The sequence below is a fragment of the Ptiloglossa arizonensis genome, chromosome 7 (genome assembly GCF_051014685.1).
Source record: "Ptiloglossa arizonensis isolate GNS036 chromosome 7, iyPtiAriz1_principal, whole genome shotgun sequence".
Classification (NCBI taxonomy): Eukaryota; Metazoa; Arthropoda; class Insecta; order Hymenoptera; family Colletidae; genus Ptiloglossa; species Ptiloglossa arizonensis.
Window position 1 is genome coordinate 6,071,039 of NC_135054.1, and position 17,382 is coordinate 6,088,420.

General features: G+C 37.0%; 1 protein-coding gene across 1 annotated transcript; it reads left to right on the plus strand.

Annotated features, from left to right (window-relative positions):
- Positions 1-1,233: 1,233 nt before the first annotated feature.
- Positions 1,234-16,445, plus strand: Sparc (secreted protein, acidic, cysteine-rich). Its single transcript, XM_076316170.1, has 6 exons — positions 1,234-1,389; positions 10,082-10,164; positions 10,406-10,627; positions 12,032-12,250; positions 14,438-14,788; positions 15,882-16,445. The coding sequence occupies exons 2-6, from the start codon at positions 10,090-10,092 to the stop codon at positions 15,936-15,938; spliced, it is 924 nt and encodes a 307-aa protein (XP_076172285.1). The 5' UTR covers positions 1,234-1,389; positions 10,082-10,089; the 3' UTR covers positions 15,939-16,445.
- Positions 16,446-17,382: the final 937 nt, after the last annotated feature.

Here is a 17,382-nt window from a genome sequence, read left to right on the forward strand (position 1 = left end):
ATATTATTCTATTCAAATTAGTTCCAGGTGCTCGAGTTAAAGACACCATGGGTACCTACGCGAATTATTTAGCTTTTCTGGACGATTCTGTGAGATCGTTGGCTCGTTTTTTAAATATTTTCCTGTCGATGTTGAGGAAACTTTCAGTTCATACGGTATCTTGTAAAATAGTTTAACTACCATAAGATGCTCGACTAGTACATACGATTACGACAATTCATAACACATCTGATAGAATATATTAAGATGGTATTATAAAAACAAAGCCTACTTGTATCGACGAATATGATACTTTGACGAAGGGAATGGATAGAGCAGATGAATATTTGTTCTATTATTCAGTATTTCGTAAAAAAAATCGAAGAAGATGATTTTTTACTTCAATTGGCCAAAAATTGGGCAACTGACGATTCTGAAGCAGACGAAGAAGAAGACGTATATATGTAGTTCAAATTGCACAACTTGGAACGTCTACATATACCAAATGTGCTCCTTACGGCGATCCAGTGGAAGTACGTAGAACAATATGTTAACGCTAAAAAATAAAAGTATCCAAAGAGAAAATGCCGCGCATGTACCGCAAAGAAACGAAGGGACGACACACGATGTATTTGTAAATTTTACCTAGCACCTCTTCATCGGAGAGATTGTTTTCAAGCACGTCGCATTGAAGAAAGGCTACTAAAAGTTTTAGCGAAAGGTTACTAAAAATTACTCGCTCATTGATTTTTGATAAAATATATCACACGTTGAACGCTACGCGTTCTTTTCAATCTTCTTAATCGCATATCAAATAATTCAAAAAATACGCGAGAATTCAGGCTGTACGCTTATCAGAGCATCCATGGACGAGTACCGTGATCGGTGCGTGAACGTTGCAACCTTTCGATGAAAGATTCGCTAATTTTGTAGAAAGTGTTGGAAAATTTGATGTCAAGTACTCGAAACGACAGAAATTCGAAAATATTCGCGCATTTATTGTTGTCGAATGGTGCGGGGCACCCATGGCCAAGTGCCCTCGCGAGCACGCGGTCCTCGATGTGTCAACGTGTTAATCGAAAAAGAACGTCGAAGGCGCGTGTACGCGTACCCGCGTTGCGTAATTGATCGCGGGGTCTCGCTGGTGAAGCGACAAGAGGATCGAGAACCAGTGCATATGGCAGAAAGATCAAACGGGGTGTTGGACGAAAGAAAAACGATGAGATCATCTCTGGTTGCTCTCAGCGAGCACGGAGCGGGTACGCTCAGCGCTGCGCTCAGTCAGTACCGGTCCAGCAACCGATTTGGAGGGCTCTTTTGAGCGTTCCCGAAAACGTCCGGAGAAAGGACGATCTCGAGAGGCCAAAAACCAGGGGAGGGGACGAATCGCCAAAAGAGAATCGGCTCGAGGTACGTAACTGCACCGTGGACAGGTGTGCGCCTTCGCGCGAGCACCGTATGGGCATATGCATATGGTAACCGTCACGATTAAACGCCCTTTCGAAAATAACTCGCCGTGAACTCCGGGGCTTGCACGCTCGGTATCGCGCGCAATCCCGTTTTCATCCTTTTCTTTTCTTTTTTCTTCTTTTTTTTTAAAGAAACCACCACGACGATCCTAAGAGGGAATAGTAAATATTTTCGTTTTTCGTTTTCGTTCCTCGACGACGGATAGAAATACATTCGTCCGGATTTTATTCTCGAACGAGAACAATGTTTCGTTATTGACATCGTTAAGTTCACTGGGCAGGTGAGGTTTCTTCCCACGTTTCCACCGACTTTTGTCCGTTTAACGAGACAAATACAATATCGGAATACATTCTCTCGAAAGTTTTCTATTTTTAGAATTCTCTACGCGGTATACCTATCTCTGCCCGATAGGCGTTAATTTCACGCAAAAAGTTCTCGCGTGGTTAATGTTAAGCGATACCGTTTCCGAAAGAAATTAATATTAATAACTCGTACGGTCGAGCCAACGATCTCGGTAAGCGGTGCGAGTTTACGCGACGTTTAAAATGAAATAGAAAATATATATGTACGTTTTTACGTAGCTAATAATTTTCCATAATTTTAAACGGCGCATCGATACATTGAACACGTACGAATTCGTTCTCGTGAGCTTTGCACCGGTCGGTGAAATATTACTCCGTGGAATCCATCTTCGAGGAAATTTATTCGGTGTAACTAATCCGATCAAAAGAATCGAACAATTCGGTGAATAATATTTTGCAAATTCCATTTCTCGTTCAAATCATTCGCGTTTTTACCGACATACATACGCGTTACACGCAATTAAGAACGACGTACCAGCGTGTACTTCAATTTCACTAACTCAATTTCGTCTTTACCTCTTTTCCTCATTTTTTTCGATTACTTTTCACGTACGCTCTGCAAATTTATTTCATAAATTCGCACGTTTCGAGTTTCGTTCAATCGAAACGAACAATTTGGAGGGTGAACGGAGAACCAGTTAACGAATTGCACGCGAACAATTGAACTATTTAGAAAATTTTCATCGGAAGGCGTCGTCGCGTGGTTATTCGGTCACCACGCGGAAGATCATCTTACTGATCGTTCAGTTAAGATTACCGACGAGGAAGTTACCAAAGCCGAAGCCACAAATTCGTTTCTTCAATTAATTAATAAATGTACTTTATTGGATCTACAATGAACGGGAATGCGAATACGCTCGGTAAAAGCATTCAATAGTGGGCGTTGTGTCACAACTAACTTATCTTGTCGCGTATTCCTCGGAAGCTGTCCTCTTTAGAGCGGAAATTGAACATCCTCTCAACGAAAAATAATTATTGCTATCTGAGTACGTATTCGATGTCGTTTCGTATGTATTCTTACGCAATAACGTTTAAAAAGCGAATTACACTCGAGGAAGTTGCAGTTCGGATCGTTTTACATTAATAAATATTATCGTTTCGTTCGCATCGAACGTGAACAGACGCATGAAAATCGAACTATTGGTTAATTTATTTATTTCGACCTTGCATAGATTATCTTCGTCGAGTTGTATAGGTTATCGTTAGATAATACATACGTACCAATAATTGTAATCGAAACTTCTGTCCAGAATTCAAGCGTTCTAGGAAATTTGTTCGATTATTATTAAACATCGCCTAGTACAAATGTATCGATAACCAATAACTGGTTGGATTGTTTGCGTGACCCAGAATTTCGCCGATTTTATCTCGATATATTGAAATTAATCAAACTGAGCGAAAAAGGATATTTATTTTACGATTCTTCGTGAAAATAGAATTTTTAGTTTAAACGAGAAAAAGAAACATTCGTTACGAATATTTAGCAGCCATTTTACCACACAACGCATTACTACTCGTTGAACAACTTGCTGTAATCTACGAGACATTGTACGAATCTTTATCGCGAATTTACGCGATACACTGTCCCATTAAAATCCATTTAACCTATTTCACAGCAATACTCGAATTTATTCGAACGTTGCGCAATTTTTGTAAACGATAAACGGATCTTGAGAAAGAAATCGATAATTTTCTTCTCAACCGGATTGAATTTAATGCAACTTCGACGCGATACGACATTTTCAAGTTACCACCTTCTAGTAGTTCGATGGAATTGAGATTCTGTGATCGAGGAGGTGTCGATAAAATACAAAACGCAATCTACGAGCAACGTTCATTCACCTAATATTCTTGCAATATGTTTCGGATGCCCTGACCTTATTAAAAATAATACATACTCGTTGTACATTTTTGGAATCATTGTTTCAAACTCTAATCTAAGTTTGGCCTCTGTACACGCTCGTATCGTAACAGTAGATTGCATAGGTTTCAGTTTCAAATCCAAGTTCGTTGCACGTTCATTAATTCACGATCGTTCAATCGTAAGATATTAAACTATCGAAATTTTTCGTTTTATCGTTCGAGTGAATGATATTCCGATCGCCTGTGGAACAACAAGCTTCGTATATTTAGCATTTCTTTCTATCGGTGAATCAATTTATCGAAACATTTTGCGCGAAAATAGATCGGTATATTAATTATTATATTAATTGAAAAAGCATGGAGCGTTAGTTTCGATGCAAAGTTGGAAAATTTCCGTCAAAATTGTTGGAAAGGTTGTTTCGGCTTTAAAACAAATTTATCGATATTCGTTAAATTCGCCAGATCGTGCACAACAGGAATCGCTTTATATTCGTTTCTACCTACCAGAAAAATATTTTGATAAAACAATCATACATATCGTATTCTTCGAAAACATTGAAATCCACTTTTTTATTATTATTTCTTTCTTTTCCTTTAGATCGTTTTCAAGATTAAGTTAATAACAGCTCTACACCGAACGCGTTCGATAATATTATTAATTATTTACGGGATGAACCCTTTAAGGTGTAAAGAAAAAAGAAAGAAAGATTAGTCACGAGAATGCATAACACGGAACAATTGAAAACTTAAATCTAGCAGGAATGACAAAAAAAGAGAATCCACTGTATTTATCTACAGTATTTATTAAAATATTTCAGAACTATTTTATCATTATTATTATTGCCCCCGAAAAGTTTTAATCACGAAGTCATACTCGAGAAAGTACAACATAAATTTCTACAGTTTTATGCGTACATCGAATGTCAATTATTCATCACGATTACTCTAAAGTAATAAATATGACCAACTTGTATACGTGGTCTGCACGTAGAATAATAGCTGACCATATTTCTATTTTCAATTTAATTAATAATTACATTGATTGCTTCTTCTTGTGCAAATCAATTTCTACATTACTGCAACGTGTGCTAAGATCTAGAGCAAGTTTCCGTCTACAGCTTTCGAATCTACATATGGATTAAAGAATCCATTGAATCATATTATTACTAACTCTAATACTCTTTACAGATATCTCTATGAAGAGATATTATCTCTTAGTATACATTTTTTCTGCGAATTTTTACACAATTTCAAAAGCCAATTACACATGTTAATTGATCAATGTTAATCCTTCTCGTACAATGTGTCTATGTCCACGTCCCTTTTTTGTTGTATATTGCATAATTTGTTTGTTTTTCTTATTTTACGCGAACCATTTATTTTACGTATACATTATTTTCATTTTATTTTATATATACACTTTTGATAAAGCGATAGTTCGTTTATAAATAATAATAATAATAATAATAGTAGTAGTAATAATAATAATAATAATAATAGTAGTAGTAATAGTAGTAATAATAATAATAATAGTAGTAGTAGTAGTAGTAATAATAGTAGTAATAATAATAATAATAATAGTAGTAGTAGTAATAGTAGTAATAATAATAATAATAGTAGTAGTAGTAATAATAATAATAATAGTAATAATAGTAATAATAATAATATTAATAAATAATTCTTGCGAAAAATATTTTGAATTCCAGTTCGTTAAAGGTGACAAAATTTGTTAAGTAAGATTTTCGATCGCGACTGCTCGAATTCTCGTAGTGTCGCGACACGCGATACTCGGATTACTTTCGCAAAGATCAGCGGTAAAAAGTTTCAACGTTAATATCCGTGAACAGTAATCGAGCGCACCTTGAACGAATTGCAACGATTACGCAGAAGCCGGGATCCACGTCGCGCAACACCCTTCGTGTCGTCCTCGTCGCGAAGGTATACATAGATATCTCGTGAACGAGCCAGATGCTCGCCGCGTATCACCACCGAGATACCGCGCCTACGATAGTGGACCGTGGCGGCGTGAAACTCGGCGATTCACGTTCGCGAATCGTCTCTCGGAACGCGTAGCGGAACGACGCCGGTTCTTGAAATTTTACGCGACGACGATTATGCGATCTCGTGGGCGCCGATCGTAGGAACGATAAAAACAGGGCCGTCCGCGCCCCGTAAACTGTACTCATTGCCGTTCGGTGTGTGGTACGCCGGGACATAGTACTTGGAACCGACGCGACGCGTTGCTCCGACAACGATCCTGTGTCAGCTCGACGGACATACCGGAACGATGGAAAATTTCTTCGAACGATCGCGACGTTAACGGGGTATTGCTGTCTAGAATTTCAAAAGGATTAATTTCTTTCTTTTCTTTTTTTCTTTCATTTTCTTAAAGTGTTCGACTTCGATGATACGTGTGCAAAACCGTTTGCTTCGATTCGTGAAAATGCCGATAACAGAGGCTCGAATGTACGTTCCTGCTACGTGTGAAATTGACAAGAGAAACTTTAAATGCGTTTTTCTCAAACCGTTGCTTTTCTTTTTTTTTAATTGGCTTCCACGATATTTCAAGATCCAGCTGACCAATTCACTTCATACTTGGAGAGAATCTTCAATAGGTATGCTTTTAGCACAGGAACAGGTATTTTTTAAACTATCGAGTTTTACTACTTCTTTTAACGTGTTGAATACAAAAGAAAGCTGAAGAATATAAATTCAGAATTTAAAGTTTCGTCATTTTTTTGTTTATCGATATTTCGACTTCTCCCTAGTTCCTGCTGTAACTATATCCTTCCTAACGAAGATACTTTCCCACCCTCTGTTTCCGATTAGCGGATCGGCTGGAATCGTGGAAACCAATGCAGCATCTGTTTCAGAAGAGCCATTAAACAAGAAGTTATAACTCCACCAATCTTTAATATTTCTGGACGAAACAAATTCTATATGTACTTGTAACTGTAAGATGGATAAACGTATCTAGAAAATTTCGTTACGAAATAGCCTGCCATTAAAAAAAAATTATAAAAGAAACCGAAAAATGACTGTCTAGACAATACTCACTTAATTGTTCCACAATTCAAATTTTGATTATAAAGTCGGTAGAGTTCTTATACGGTACACGCTTTTCTCCTATATTGTATATATAGTATAGTACTGTATGTGCTTGTAAGATGGATAAACATATCTGTAAAATTTCGCTACAAAGTACCATTAAAGAAAGAAATCGTAAAAGAACCGAAAAAATGGCGGTCTAGATAGCAATAACCCCTTGAGTTCGTCATTTTTTGGAACAACAATTTCTCCTCAACGCGGAAACGTGTCACGTCGTTCCAAACTCTTTGGGAATTTTAAATCGAGACGCTTTAGTAACCCCGTGAAAAGCAACGCACGCTCTTCTAGAGTTACACGCACCTTCGAGGAACGAGTATCTCGTTGAAACGTTTCGTCGTTAGTTACTTCGTGCGAACAAAGAAACAATAGTAAGCAGAGACTCGTATATCGTCGAAATCGTTAGTTACGTTTCGAGTTTCGTCGGAGTCCTCCTACGCTCGACAATGTTTAAAATTGGTTGGAAAACACGGTGAAATTATTTCGCGGAAATCTGTCGTCGTCGTAACGTATTGTAAAACAGATATCGTTGTACGTTTAAAAATTAATGTGACACTTATTGTGGTATTTAGAAAGCGTAGTTCACTCCAACAATGTAGGTGGAAATGTTAGTAACAACGTAGACGATGTTCGTGAATCGACTCGCATACGAGTCTCCATTTTTGTATAAATAAACCACGAATTTGAATCTTAACGACGATAAATGTTTATTCGATGACTTGGTCGATAGAAACACCGTCTTTGAGTAAAACATCGATAAAGAAAAGAATAAAGAAAGAAAGTTAACTAATTCCTTTTTGTAAGAGGAACTTGTTAATGTTTGTGTCGGAATATGTCCCACTATACTCTGTGTGTAACTTTGTTACAAAGTTTTGCTTTGTTATGTACGTTTTTACCATCGGCTGCGCAAAAAACTACATGTAATTTTATTTCAGATATTCAATTTCTGCGAGTTTTCGTCAATTTGGTTATTTTATAAATTCGTGCTCTTACTTTTTTCATTTTTAGTTTTCTTGGAAAAACATTCTCGAATACGTACGCGACGAAGCGTGCTCCGTTTTTTAAGAACACAATTTGCGAAGATTTTTTTACAACTCAATGAAAATGTAAAACGGTGACTGACGCGAATTGTGTAATGATGGCGTAGTTGAAGGTCTCTGCTTAACGTTCCGCAGTAATTTCAGGCTACGAATGTAATCAAAACCAATGAAGCCTTTACGTATAAACCCCAAACAAGATATATTTAGCAAGTTGGTCGCAAAAAGTTAGGGGTCTACGTTCCAATTTTGTAAATTATCGAGGAAAGATGCTCTGTTTCGAGATGCTCTATCGCTGAGATAGCTTTTCAAAGGTCTTTGAAATTTACGTAATTATACACATTTAACAAAAATGCTACGAAACCCATGGTGATTATTTTAAACCGAGTCGTTTACATTTTCATCGACAACTCGTCTCGCCGAAAATATTAATCGATCGTAAAGTGGCCATCTTCTTGTACAATACTCTCTGGTCTCTAAATCCATTTATCAAGTTGTTCCTTTCGTGGAAATCAAATCGTATTTCGTGTGTCGTAATATTCTTCGTACAATGTCGTTATTATTCTTATACGTCGGGCTTATCTAATTCCTTAACTAATTTTTATCTCTCAATGATCGAATATTGTGACAGCACGGTGTTTACTTTTCACTGTATTTATAGACGAGAGCCACGAAGAGGTTCTTCGACTTATTGCACGGATAAACGAACGATTTGATCTCGCGATCGAAATCGTGTTGCGACATTTAAACGGAGCAAAACGAAATGACTATTTCTATTACGTCAGCCCGCGTCTACGTCAAACGCTTGTCGCCGTTTAATATATATACATTTGGCCGAGCGTTACGATATTTTGTGCAAAATAAATTTATACATGGAAAATATTTCATTCCGAAGAGAAAATTGGCTCGTAATCGACACAAAGTTGTTAGAATATTTCCAAAGAGCGTAATAAAAATATTTAATTCGAATACTTGCCATTATCTCGAAAACGAACGCTTACACTGCGAGAATCGTCTACGTGTACAGAATACGAGGCAAAGGTTCTTAAACTCGCTGTACGTGCACACATATCGTATGTGCTTTCTGACGAACGATTAAGAAAAATGACGATCGCTTATCCGTTAGGATTCTCTTTCGAAGGTTAATAGTTGCCAAAGTTTCAGTTACGGTTTGCGAATACATAAAACATTGCACAAATTGTTCTTTACGTCGTAACGCATCGGAGCGTACTCGTTGCTGGAAAATGTCACTCGAAATTCATGACAATTGGAAACAAGGCATCCTTCGAATCACGCGTGGGCGTTCACGTTCCGTTGATGAGTTCAACGGTGGCCTTCGTTTCTGTTCGTTAATTGAAAGCGGTAAAGGCAACGTATAAATAGATATTATCATCCCGCATTTGTCGTAAGAAGTACTTACGCACGGTTAGGGTACCAGGGAAGCGAATTGCGTGCTCGGTGTACGCGTTCGAGTTGTTACGAACGTTCGTAAAGAATTGTGATTTCCAAGTATCTGGGTTATCGCTTCGTTGCTCCTATTAAGGTCTCCGAGATTTATCGCTGGTCACGTTGACCCAAACGGAATCGGTCGTTCGTGCACGGTTACGTTACTGTACTGTATTTTTAAAATTAAACCGCGACGAGTACGAATCGTTCGCGGCAAACGATCTCCAATTGAACGACCCAGTTGAATCGCGTTGAAATAACAAACTCCCGTCGCGGAGGAAGTTTATAAAATGTCGACGCGCATAACTGGACATCTGCTAAGATAACGCCAACGCGTCCGCTCATGCTCTTGCGTCTAGGATGAAAAAAACACGCGCCGCCGTGGTTTGAAGTTAAAACTACCGAAAGATTCCGGTACATTAAGACGTGCCTCGCACGTGTCTCGGGAAAATCGATGATTCCGAAGGAGAAGAGAAACTCGTGTAATTGTTTATGTGTATAAAATAGAAAAAGTTGTAACGCCTTTTGGAGTAAATTTCTTTGTGTAATCAGTTGAAAACAGTCATTTTATTATTATTATTATTATTATTATTATTATTATTATTATTCATTCATTTATTTATTTACAAATGAACCGAAGCCCTTTATCGAAAATGTATACATAAAAGAAGAAAGACAAACAAATTGTACATCGTATGACAAAGAAGGGAAACATTGTACGAGAAGGACTAACATTAACCAATAAACATACGTAATTAACTTTTGAAATTTTTACCGGTTGGTAAATCCAGTGTTAAAATCAGATTTTATCTGTCACAGAAATCGCAATGCGGACGAAACTGCAGCTCCTTTTATTCGGGTTGCTGTTGCTGACCCTTTTGATGGACGTTTCGGCACAACAGGTAGGCTAACCAGACAGTAAATACACGTGTACATACATATATGTGCACGTATCGCAGCGTTGAACATTGTTACTTGGTAAACACCGATAATTCGGTACACCACCGCGCCGTTTTCTTTCCATTAGGATTACGGCGCAGTTTAATTTGCACGAACCGATACCATCGGCGACGAGTAACGCTTATTCGAAAGGTATGTACACGGTACTGCTCTGTAAAGGCTGTTGCGATTATCGATTTTTAGCGACGAAGAAAACTACGTCGTCGTACAACCACGACAACGGAAGCCAGCGTTCAAGATGAGGTCATGCACATGCTCGAGACTGACGAAATGGCCGAGGAGACAGCGGAGGACGCTGAGGTCACCGGCGAAGATGGCAGAAACGAGGTTGGATCGAAGCGTCAGAGTTTGCTCCGTATGGACCCGTGCATGGATAAACACTGTGGCGCAGGACGAGTTTGCAAGGTTCGAAACGACTGAATAGCCCGATTTATCGTGAAACGATGCCGATTCCAAAATCTAGTTATTCTCCGGAATGTTCGTGCTGATTTAAAAAAAAAAAAAACCATTCAAACACAACACATTTCTACTTCGGTATACATTTATCGAATTATACAGTTGCCATTTTGTTTCACGAGCTTTCTCCATCTTTCGTGCAACTTGAAGACACCGTCCTTCGGCGAAAAGCTTTTTAATGTGATTCTTTGCATCGACCAAAATGTTTGCCATTGAGGAGATTTTTTAAAGACCTAAATAAGTGAAAATCTGAAGGTAGAATGTCTGGTAAATACGGCGAGTGGGGCAGGACGTTCTAAACAAGTTCCAACAACTTTCGTCGAGTAATGAAAGACGCACGAGTCGCGCATTGTCCCGATGAAACGTGACTCCTTTCCGATTCGCTAGCTCTGAACGCTTTTGTTCAATCGCTATCTTTAACTCGTCAAATTGTCAGCTACACTTTTCCGAATTTATCGTCTGGTTGTTCGGTAGAAGCTCATAATATAGAATTCCTTTTCAGTTTCGTCAGATACAAAGCACGACTTTCTTCGTGCGAAGACCAGCTTTTGGGGTCGCTAAAGGTTGTCTCGTTCGCTTTCACCAGGATCTTTTTCGTTCAACATTATTACAAATAATCCATTTTTCACCTCTCGTGACTACTTGCTTCAAAAATTGAGCCTCCTCGTCGCGTTCAAAGAGCGAGTTGCGAATGGAAATAAGGATCGTCAGATTTTTTTCCATTAAATTGTGAGAAACCTGTACATCAAAATGGTGTACGTATCCAAGCTTCGCAAAATGTTTCGCGGATGGTGGTTTTTGATATTTGTAACATTTCTGTTAATTCACGTGTCGTATAACGTGGACTATTCTCGATCAGTGATTTGATCCGATCTTTATCAATGGGGGAGCGTCCACTCGGACGTTCTTGATTATCGAGGTCGAGATCACCAACTTTAAACCTAGCGAACCACCTCTGTACAGTTCTTTCAGCTCTAGCACCTTCGCCATAAACAGGACGTATCTTGTTGCTGTTTGTGTGGCACTTTTGCTTTTCCAGTAAAAGCTTTTCCTTTCATATTGAAAAGTGTAGAAAACTTACAAAAATTTTCCCTAAAGATGCCTGAAATATCATCTTTTAGAATATGCATCCGCGTCGATTCTCCTCTGTCGTTCCGTCTTGATACTATCGGCCAAAAATCGGTGCGAACTTTCCGGAGAGCTCGTATATGTAAATCGTTATAGATCGTTCCTCTCGCTCGAGTCCTTGGATTCGTTGCGCGAGAACGCAAATGGCCTCTTTCGACGTAACGCTCACTCGGCGCGTTTCATTCGAAATGAGAGAATTCGTTCCGAGAAGTACAATAATTTCAGGCCGTTGACGATGACACTGCCGAATGCATTTGCGTGGAAGTATGCGACGAAGAAAGCGACCGTAGACGAAAGGTTTGCACCAATTACAACGAAACGTTTGGTAGCGACTGCCATGTTTACCAAGCTCGTTGTTTCTGCGACACCGATGACATCAGGTGCATGGGACCCGACTATAAACACGTTCACATAGAATACTATGGCGAATGCCGACAGATGCCTGTAAGTATTCACCACAATTTCGTTAATGATCCGAGCTATAATATCGAAATAACAAATTCATGGTGTTCGCGCTGGCATCGTATACCGTATAATTGGCTACGTTTCTCGTAAAATTTGACGAGCTTCGTTGGTGACGACCTCTTTTAGTTATCACCGAGCGATAGAATGGAATACTTTATTCGCAACCGAAAGTACATCTTACCTTTTCTATATTATATACAGAAATATTTCGCTGGAAACCATTTCAATATAAAGTAGATAATTAGAGGAGTAGACTCCTTAGAGGATTTAACGAACATTGAATCAAATATTCACCGATTTCGAAACAATCTTTAGAATTGATAAAAATTTGTATAATCGTTGCGATACACCCCTGAACGTAAAATACAAATTAGAAGAGTAGTACAGAGAACATAATGCGAGCAAAGTTAATTAAGAGGGAAAGGAAACCAACAAACTTACATAATGGTTGCGAAGCAATCTAGAAGACGCGGTACACGTAGGCACATTGCGTGGAAATAAATTGAATAATTTAAATTGTAAAGGAATAAGATGGTTATAAATTACGAAATATGAAGTTTATGTATGCACGTATGTAGGTATATGTTCCACCTGCGTTATTAACATAGATGCTTTTTGCACTTAACGATTAGAAAACCGTGTTGTGGTGCATTTTTTTCAAATAAACTTAAACATAATTTAAGATAAGCTAATTATCTATCTGATTACAAGCGCGTTATGTAGTTTGAATGTTGATTTCGGTGTAATTTTTTATCCGTTTCTTAAACATGACGTATACAGACTCATAGTAGACTTCCTCCCGCATCCTTTGTTGTAAAGCAACAAATCTTAAAATTCTTCTTATAGCAGTTATTCCCATATAAAGGTAGATTGCTAAAAGTGGACGGTTTTTTTTTCCAATACACAAATTTCATGAACAGTATTACAAAATTATACAGGACGGGTCGCAATGACCGGTGTAATTGTCAGAAACCTGATTCCAGGTGCAAACATCTGGAGGAATATTTTTTTTTACATGAGATTTTGTTACGAAGAAAATTGATTTTGAAAATAAGTAGCCTACGCGCGCGCTTCGCTAAGAACTCTTAACCTCGTGGCTTTCTCCAAATTCTCTTATCGTACTAAATGTACTGAACTAATTATAAAAGGTAGTATTTCTGGTTACAAATTATTAGTTGTACGCATTAGAGACATACACGACAGATACAAGCGGTTTCAAAATTAATTTTCTTCAATATGATGCGTTCTTCTTGGTTGTATCGCTCGTTGCGAGATGCTCTGTATATAACAACGAGTATCTATTATGGGATGTAGTTAAAATAAAAAAAGAGCGTGCACCGAACAAGAACGCTATTGACTTTATAATCAAAATTTGAATTGTGGAACAATTAAGAGAGTATTGCTGTCTAGACAGTCATTTTTCGGTTTCTTTTATGATTTTTTTTTAATGGCAGGCTATTTCGTAACGAAATTTTCTAGATACGTTTACCCATCTTACAGTTACAAGTACATATAGTATTTTTTTCGTCCAGAAATATTAAAGATTGGTGGAGTTATAACTTCTTGTTTAATGGCTCTTCTAAAACAGACGCTGCATTGGTTTCCACGATTCCAGCCAATCCGCTAATCGGAAACAGAGGGTGGGAAAGTATCTTCGTTAGGAAGGATGTAGTTATAGCAGGAACTAGGGAGAAGTCAAAATATCGATAAACAAAAAAATGACGAAACTCTAAATCCTGAATTTATATTCTTCAGCTTTATTTTGTGTTTAACACGTTAAAAGAAGTAGTAGAACTGGATATTTTTAAAAATTCCTTGTTCCTGTGATAAAGGCATACCTATTGAAGATTCTCTCCAGATATGAAGTGAATTGGTCAACTAGATCTTGAGATTTTATAGAATCTAATTTAAAAAAAAAACTATTTAAAGTTTCTCTTACCAATTTCACACGTAGTAGAAACGTACATTCAAACCTCTGTGTTATCGGCATTTTCACGGATCGAAGCAAATGGTTTTGCATATTATGAAAGTCAAACACTGTATGAAAATAAAATAAAAAGAAAATCAATTTTTGTTGAAATTCTAGACCGTAATGCCTCTTTAAGTACACATACTTTTAGAAAGTAACATTGCTGAAATTTTATTGTACGTTTATCTTGCTCGTAGATGTGCAAAGAGGAAGACATGGCTGACTTCCCAAGGCGTATGCGCGATTGGCTTTTTAACATTATGAGAGACCTGGCCGATCGTCAAGAATTGCCGTCACACTACTTGAAAATGCAACGCGAAGCGGAAACAAATCACACGTTACGTTGGACCAACGCTGCCATTTGGAAATGGTGCGATTTAGATGGTCACCCTCACGACAGGGCTGTCTCTAGGCACGAACTTTTCCCTATTAAAGCACCCTTGATGGCTCTCGAGCACTGCATCGCACCATTCCTCGACTCGTGCGATATTAACAACGACCATAAAATTACCCTTATCGAATGGGGTAAATGCTTGCAACTCGACGAGGTAACTATTCTCGATGCTTACAGATGAATAATATAATTTTAAATACTTACGAACGAGTCGATATTTTCGGACAAAAGCGCAAGGTTCCGTGTTCTTTTTTCTGCTAAGCACGATAAAACTCATTTTTTTCTACAATTTGTTGGTTGTCAACGACTCTCCGAAGTCGAAATAGACGCTACGAGAATTGTGTGTCGAAACGTTATTTAATTTCATTTTTAAAAATCGTATCTACGGTAATAGATACCGTAGTAGTAGATATACGATTTCAAGTTTGCGAGATTAGATTGTTAAAATATTTATAGAAATTACATACAAAAATTCTTTACTCAATAGTAAATATGGTCCGAGTTAGGACTGAAAGTACTTTGAATCAGAAAATTTGGAGCCAAATTCGATGCACTATTTTGATTGTAAGAAAATACATAAACCGCAAAATGTTTAATTTTGACTCTAAGTAATTTACGTTTCAAAACAGTCGACAAATTTAAAAAACAAACGAAATTAGAATTCTTTCGTTCTTTCCACTTCGAAAGTGATTAAAAAATCTTCACTCGACAATTTTCAATCAAAAAATACTATTTCCCGTACGATAAAAGCAAACTACTCGCTGCGAAATACATTTTTCTACGGATTCTGTGCACCTGCCTTCACTTTTTTTAAATGCATTTCAAGTTTATTGAACGTTTCTTTCAAATTCCGAATATTGTAATTTCTCTGTTTCGTGAAAATTTGTGAATTTCTCGATCAGTCCTTCTAGAGCATAAACACATTTTTCTTTAATTTTACTGTTCCGTTTAAGTCCTACTTTACCCGAAATGATTTTCATTTACTTATCGGTACAAAATTTATGAAAAATTTGTGTATTCTCCAAAAATTGTTCCGAATATTCTGATTCGGATAAAGTACATTGAATCAAAATTTTACTCTTCAACGTGTTCAAGGTATCATTGTTACTAACTGCAAAGTTAAAATATATATATATATATGTTCGTAGCTGCTTCACAATTCTATAAATATAATATTATTCATCCATATATTCAAAATGTATCACGTTAAAGCAGATATGAAATAATATTGATTTCAACAATCATAGGACGATTTGGATGAGAAGTGTGACGAACTCGCCGAAGCAACGAACTTCGACCAATAACAACTACGACAATTTCAAACGACATGCGGTAGTGGATGCGGCTAGATAAACGAACGAAAGAGAGAAGAAAGCGAGAGAGTAAACACACGCTGTACAGTGCAGACGAAAGGGCGAGGAATGAGAAAAATGGCGGGAAAAATTGCAAGTAAACCGTTGCACAGTGAACAACGCGCATGTCTGCGCACAGACTCGTCGATATTACAACCCATCATGGCCGTGCCAACCGCTGTTTTAGACAGCGCTCTCTAATAATATAGAGATGTGTACGTTAGAGACTACACGCGATAATTCCATAATATCTTTTTAATAAGCTGCCAACTGTTTGCCATATAATGGTTCTAATAGAAACATGACATACCTGCTCGTTTTCTTTCCTTATACTATAATCTTAATATTATCCCCGTAGCAACAACGTACGTATTTTCTCTATATATACATATGTATACACCTTTTGTATAAATTTATTATGTGACTGCCTTTTTATCAATAAAGAGTGATACACTTTCATTCATCTGCACAATGCTAATCAATTATCATGCTTCGCAATATCAACTGTTGAATTCGATTCTAATAATATATATAACATATATATATTTTTCGTATTACAGAAATAACTTTCTTTATCATTTCCTGGATAATGGAGGTTTAAATATTTGCATTATTCTTTCTTACGTTTTCATGAAGAATTTATTTAATATCACTGTTATTTAACAAACAGTACTGTATGTTAATACGTTCATAAAATACTTTAAGCAATTTTATTGTTACATATATATATATATATATATATATATAACAATAAAATATAGTATATATAATATATATACTGTTACAGTGTTACTTCATTTCCTATTTCGATTAATAGGAACGTGGGAAAAAAAGAAACAGTCGATTATTTTGAAATTCACCGGCAATAATTCATTAGTATTATAACGTGTTCTTTAAAAAGTAACATCATTACGTGATATATTATTGCGTGCAAAGTACAATTAAGTAATCGTGCGTATTATTATCTCTATTAAAAAATTATATTCGTTTTATCAAGTAAAAATGTAATTAAAGTCGTAAATATTATTCGCTTAAAATATACATTGTTTTAGCATTACTAGTCGTACAACTACCAGCAAAACACAGGATGAAAAGAAATTCCGATGCCATTCGATAAGCAGATTGCTTTCTTCTTTCGTCTCTATTAAATTTGCACTTATTAAAATACACTCGAGCTCTGACATAAACCGCATCTTATTAAAAAAAAAAATGTATTAAACATCGTGTACATGTGTATGTTCAACAAAAAATGTGGAATAAGCTATTGTTATATGTAAAGTTATGAAAAACCTTACGATGCGTTTGATAAGCTGGAAATAAACGGTAGACAGACGACGTGAATAATAATACAGTTACTTTAGGTAGCATGGAAAATTACCCAGGGTACACGATGCAA

What these genes read in the sequence shown, in the direction of transcription:
- Sparc (XM_076316170.1), top strand. Translation starts at nt 10,090, where the DNA reads ATGCGGACGAAACTGCAGCTCCTTTTATTCGGGTTGCTGTTGCTGACC. An exon ending in TGGACGTTTCGGCACAACAG is followed by an intron (nt 10,165 to 10,405) that starts GTAGGCTAACCA and finishes ATCGATTTTTAG; the next exon opens with CGACGAAGAAAACTACGTCG. An exon ending in AATGCTTGCAACTCGACGAG is followed by an intron (nt 14,789 to 15,881) that starts GTAACTATTCTC and finishes CAACAATCATAG; the next exon opens with GACGATTTGGATGAGAAGTG.